The following is a 6000-nucleotide window of genomic DNA, read 5'->3' on the forward strand; positions in this document are numbered from 1 at the left end:
TGTTCCAGACCAGCCCTTCAGGATGGGCCACTGAAGAGGGCTTACACTCTAGTGTGATTGCTGGTTAAAAGTTTCTGACTCACTGTCTGTGGTTTCTACTGAAAGTCCAAGCCTAGTAAAGAGTTTTGGCTTGGAGTAGAGGTGGAGGGTATATTTCCTGAAGATTCACACACTATTCCATTACTACCACTCAGGGAAAGATAACTGTGTAGGGGTGGGGACATGGCTCGGTGGTAGCGTATATGCCTTGAATGTATCAGACTGTGGGTTTGATCTCCAGCACCAAGGGAGGGAGGATAGAAGAAATGATAGAAGGAAGGAAAGGGAAAGGGAAGGAAGAAGGGAGGGAATTAGGGAGGCAATTAGGTAGGTTAGGTAGGTAGGTAAGTAACTATCATCCTGACTGTGATTTAAGTTTGTGGTTTATAGATTCTTCCACAGTGGGTTTTCATAAACGAATGTCTTTATAGCAGCACCAAGAAGGTGCCCTTGAAGCTATGGGAGAATCCAGGATCCCTGGGTTGGTTCCCATGGGAGTTTTTGGCATGACTTCCCTCAGAGGCCTGCAGTTCTGGGCCCTTTCCAAGACTCAGGAGCACAGCCAGGTTGGGGACCACTGGGCACCCACTTCTTTTATCTCCTTTGTATTGCTCTTTCTTCACCCTTCAGCCATTTTCAATGTGGCTCAGTCAAGTGTATGGAACCAGCAGTGCGTCTTGCTATCGGCATAAATTCACACTTCATTCCGTAGTGAAGGAAAAAGATAAATATAGTGCAGTTAGAGTGGTGTCTCTCACTTTTTTCTTAATTATAACTTCCCTCAGGAGCTCCCCACACCAAGAACATTAAAGAAAAAGATTAATTTATTCTCATGAGAGGGAGACCAGAGCACTGCTCAGCTCTGGTATATGGTGATGCCAGAGACTGAACCTGGCATCTCTGGGGCCTCAGGCATGAAAGTCAGGTGTAATACTTCTGTGCTATTTTTCCAAGACACCTTTAAAGAACCAACCCTCTCTCCTCCCCTCCCTCTCTTTCTCTCTCTTTCCTTTTCTTTTTATTTCTTTTTTATTAGATAAAACAGAGAGAAATTGAGAGAGAAAGGGGTGACAGAGAGGAAGAGAAAAAGACATCTGCTGGCCTGCTTCACTGCTTGTCAAGCTTCCCACCTGCAAGTGTGGAGCAGGGGCTCAAAACTGGGTGTGCCATCACCCCCTCTCCAAACCTTTTTCTTAGTCACCCTTCCTCAAAATATTACTACCATCAGTATGCCGAAATCCTATCTATGTTAACAGCGCTTTAAATATACATTAAAAGAGAAAGATTCTTGGGGCTGGGTGGTTATGCCTCCGGTTGAGTACACACTGTAACATGCATAAGGACCCAAGTTTACGCCCCCGTCTCTTCCTGTAGTGGGGGAAGCTTCCTAACCCTTGCTCTATCAGTTTCTCTCTGTCCTATCAAATAAATAAATAAAAATATTTTTTTAAAAAAAGATTAAGTTTCCTTTTCTACTCTTCAAGAATACCCCCCACCTTGGAGAAAGCAGGGTTTATGGGTTGCAGTAAAGAAGCTGCTACAGTGGCAAGAAAGCCTCCAAAGTTGGTTTTGTTTGCTTGTTGTTGTTGTTTTACCAGAGCACTGCTCAGCTCTGGCTTATGGTGGTGTGTGGTGTGGGGGATTGAACCTGGGACTTTTGGAGCCCCAGGCATGAGCGTCTCTTTGCATGACCATTATGCTATCTAACCCCCTCCCATGTATGTATTTATTGGTTTAGTCTCCAAGGTTTTGTGAGCATCATTGCTTCTGTTTTCCTGGGCTGCACATCACTGCTCCTGAGTACTCTCACTTGTCTCTTGGTTTAATATTCTTCGTTCACTCTCTTTCCCCCCAGCCTACATTTTGTCTTTGTTTTCCCTTCACTTTCTTATGTGGAATTGTGGGAGTTAATTTAATTGAAAAATCATAATCTGGGGCAGCTCAGGACATTTTGGAAGAAGGCATCTAGAGGCATCTGGAGACAAGTGATGTATTTGCGGAGAGGTGCATCTGGCCTAAGAAGTGGGAGAGATGAAGGTGTGTGTTTGGAGTTGACTTTCAGAAGAGCCTATCCCCCCACACACACCCAAGAAATCCTCATTCGATTGATTTCATATGAGATAGAGAATCTTACCTGAAAGAGCGAGAGTGAGAGCAAGAGAAGCCACATCACCACTTCCAGCCCATGAGATACTGGGAACTGAACCAGGCGGCTCTGGCATGCAAATCCCACACTCTACCCTTGGAGCTATTTCCCTGGCTCCCCCCGCACCCCCGAGTCTTTATGCTGGTCTCAACTGACTTGGATCTGGGTGTCCGTGCTGGATCTGCTTCTGTAAATTCTTTGGGGGGTTGATGTTAGTTGTGTACCTGTCAGTGCACTGACCAACAACAGCCCTTCTTCTCCTCCACAGAAGCTACCTGAGGCCTGCCATGTTGGGGATGGGAGTGCTTTTGTCACTAGTCTCCAGAGTCTGTACACGGCAGTCACCAGACAAGAGGTCCAGACGACACAGAAGCACCAAGGCACCAGTGAGTAGCAGCCACAGGCCTGCTGGTTCTTCCTGGGTGTAGAGTCTGGGCTTGTGTTGACCAGTATGGCTGCACTGGCCATGGTGACTATTCACACTTAAATTAAGAAAAAGGGAAGAAAATGGAAGATCCCCTTCCTCATTCCCTCCAGCCACCTTGCAGCTGTGCCCCGTGGCCACTGGCTGTGGAGCTGAACAGCAGATACAGATTTCCATCGTTCCTGAAAGTTCTACTGGAATGAGTCTGGGTGCTGCTCACCTGAGACAGGCCAAGAGCTGTGTCGAAGAGCCGTTGGCTGTTTTGAGCCAAGGAAACTTGTCCTGTCTGGTGAGAGTGAACTTAAGAAATCATTAATAAGGGGGCCAGGCGGTGGCACAGAGGGTTAAGTGCACATGGTACAAAGCGCAAGGACCGGCCTAAGGATCCCGGCTCCCCACCTGCAGGGGGGTCGCTTCACAAGCAGTGAAGCAGGTCTGCAGGTGTCTATCTTTCTCTCCCTCTCTCTGTCTTCTCGTCCCCTCTCCATTTCTCTCTGTCCTGTCCAACAACAATGACAACAACAATAATAATAACAATGATAAACAACAAGGGCAACAACAACAAAAAAAAATAGGCTCCAGGAGCAGTGAATTCATGGTGCAGGCACCAAGCCCCAGCAATAACCCTGGAGGCAAAAAAAAACAAACATTAATAGTGGGGCTGGGCAGTGGCTCACCTGGTTAAGTGCACATGTTACCATGTACAAGGACCTGGGTTCAAGACCCTGGACCCAATTTGTGGGGGAGGGGGCTTCACAAGCAGTGAAGGAGTGCTGCAGCTGTCTCTCTCCTTTCTCTCTCAATGTATGTCTCTAGCTAATAAAATAAAAATAAATAAAGATTAAAAAAAATTAAGAGATTCCTTAGCTCTCAGAAAGCTAGAGCTGGGAGTGAGATTCGTGACTAGTTCTTCATCGTCATCATCATCTTTTTTTTTTTTTTAATTTATTTTGGATAGAGACAGAAATTGAGCAGCATTGCTTTGCTTTACCACTCTTGATGCTGGGAAGGAATCTGGAACCTCGGAGGCCTCAGGCTCAAGAGTCGTTTGCATAATCACCATGCTATCTTGCTATCTCCCTAAGTCAGGGCTGTATTTGTCTGTCTAGATATCAAGACCTCACCCCCCCACCTCCCTCAGAGTTTTGGCTGAGGGGAATGTCCCCCTAGTAAGAAGCAGGCCTTGACCACTTCCTCCCATCCATCCTTCTGTTTGCAGGAGACCCTCAGAACTCCAGCACTACCTCCCCATTAGGAGCCCACAGCCAGCTGCTGAACCACCCAGAACAGCTGGACTCAGCACCAACGTCCTCAATGCCTGAGACAGAACCCACTGTGAGTCTTGCAGGGATTGGTCAGAGCTGGAAGAGCCAGCAACTGCACCCCTCCCCCAAACTACTACCCCCTAGAATCACCACCTGGTTGGCCCTGCCTCATTAGTAACTGAGGGGGTGACCAGGCTTCCAGCGTGCAGATATCCAGAGGGAGAGATGTCCACCTTTTCATTTCCCATCTGCCCTCTGCAGTTACCTACTCTTCCCCTTCTCCTGGTTTCATGGTGGGTCACAATATGATAAGATGATAGGAATGTCATTCCCACCCAGATGTGTGTGACTGCACCCACCACCACGGAGCCCTCCACCTGGCCTCCTTCACCGCCTCTCCCCCCAATATTAAAATGAATGATGAATCTTGATTTTTTTTTTCCTGCCTCATCCCATTCCCTGTGTTGCTCTACAAGACTTTCCCTGGTGAGGAGGGAGGCACACATCTCCTGCTCAGTCTCTCGTTCCATCCCTTGCCCGGCACAGACTTCAGAATCCTGGTGCTGGATTCTTCCAGAAGGCCTCGCCCTAACAGAGCCCAGCAGGGAAGACCCTCCTCCCCTCAGCTAAGCCCCTGTTACCTTGAAATCCTTCTTTCCCTCCAGGAAACCTCTGGCCCTGTGCAGAGACCTCAGCTGAGAAAGGTCAAGAGAAAGAAGCTAAAGGGACTCTTCAGCTGACCACCTACTGTCCAGCTGCCAATGAGGGACTCCGGGAAGAGGCTTCTGACATCACCCTGAGAGGCTCTGCCATGACAAGCAGGGTCTCTGACCCAGGATGACACCGTGTGAAGCCCTGCTGGGGGGCGGTGGGGAGGCAGGACGGACTCAGCTATGGACTCCTGGGCTCCTGAGCTGGAAGAGGTGGCAGCAGGAAGACACAGCACACTTAGGGAGCCTTGTCTGCTGTTCTCAAATGCCCTGGCCAACCAAGGGGCTCCCATGACCCTCTCTTCCTCTCTCTCTCTCTCTCTCTCTCTCTCGCTCTTTCTTTCTTTCACTGTTCAGCTCTGTTCAGCTATTCAGCTGAACACTGTTCAGCTCTGGCTTATGGTAGTGTGGGGGACTGACATTATGCTATCTCCCTCACCCTTTATTTCTTTAGCATGAAATAAAAAGCATTCACACTCCCTGCATGAAGTGACTGACTCTGCAGAGCCTGTGATAACCCCCCTCGACTGCCCCCCCACTGCTGCTTCTTCCCACCCCAACGCCATCTCATTCTTCTTCTTTTTTTTTTTCAACTTATTTTATTTATTTTTAATGAAAGAGAGAAGGAGAGAGAGAGAGAGACAAAGAGAGAAATGCTAGAGCTCAGCTCAACTCTGGTTGATGGTGGTGCTGAGAATTGAACATGGAACCTTAGAACCTCAGGTTTGGAAATCTCTTCCAGAACCATTATACTATCTCCCTCCCCCTCCCTGTTTTGTTCTTTGGATTCCTCCTAGGCTTCACTGAGGTGGCCTGTGCAAAGCCGGCAATTACCTTTGACCTTGAGAGCTTTGACCTGAGCACAGTGCAGCAGATGACCTCTGCCACTGCCCAACTTGATACTCAATGTGGGTTTTTATTGTTGTTGTTTAATCTCTTTCCAAGGCACAAGCAACAACGTAACCCAAATATGGAATCAAAATCACCAGCTGCTGCAAGCACCCCAGCCAGGATAGCTTCCCACTGGAGTAGGAAGAAAATGGAATTTGACTTTACCTCCCTTCGACTTTAGATCACACGTAGTAACTGAAAGAATGAGGAAAGGTGGGGCGGCAGGGAACAGAAAATGGCACAGGGGCCATTTCTCAGGGGCCTGAGATAACAGAACTGACCAATAGAGCAAATATTTGGAGGGGAAAATGTAAAGGCTGTGGGAGACGGGAAGCCGCCTCTTAGGGCAGACCCAGCAGTGGCCTAGTCCCTCCCTGCTAGGCTTCCCCCTCTAGGTCCAACCATCTGCAGCTTCGCCTTGGGGAGAGGCAGGACATGGAGCCCTGGGGCAGAGGACGGCCAGAGGGTAGGGGCAGAACACTCAGAGCCCTTTCCTGGACAGCCAAACACCTCCTGGTCCATCCT

General features: G+C 48.6%; 1 protein-coding gene across 3 annotated transcripts in view; it reads left to right on the forward strand.

Moving 5' to 3' along the window:
* The window catches only part of NHEJ1 (non-homologous end joining factor 1), a 131234-nt gene extending 126169 nt beyond the window's left edge, over nt 1-5065 (forward strand). For 2 of the 3 annotated variants that reach the window (XM_060193867.1, XM_007519767.3), the window contains 3 exons: nt 2454-2571; nt 3829-3944; nt 4540-5065. In XM_060193867.1, coding sequence (XP_060049850.1) covers nt 2454-2571; nt 3829-3944; nt 4540-4614 — 309 coding nt within the window. In that variant the 3' untranslated portion in view covers nt 4615-5065. The remainder of the gene's footprint in view (nt 1-2453; nt 2572-3828; nt 3945-4539) is intronic. The other variant, XM_060193868.1, reaches the window with a different exon arrangement.
* The last annotated feature ends 935 nt before the right edge of the window (nt 5066-6000 follow it).

Source organism: Erinaceus europaeus, chromosome 7 (assembly GCF_950295315.1).
Source record: "Erinaceus europaeus chromosome 7, mEriEur2.1, whole genome shotgun sequence".
In the NCBI taxonomy this organism is placed as follows: Eukaryota; Metazoa; Chordata; class Mammalia; order Eulipotyphla; family Erinaceidae; genus Erinaceus; species Erinaceus europaeus.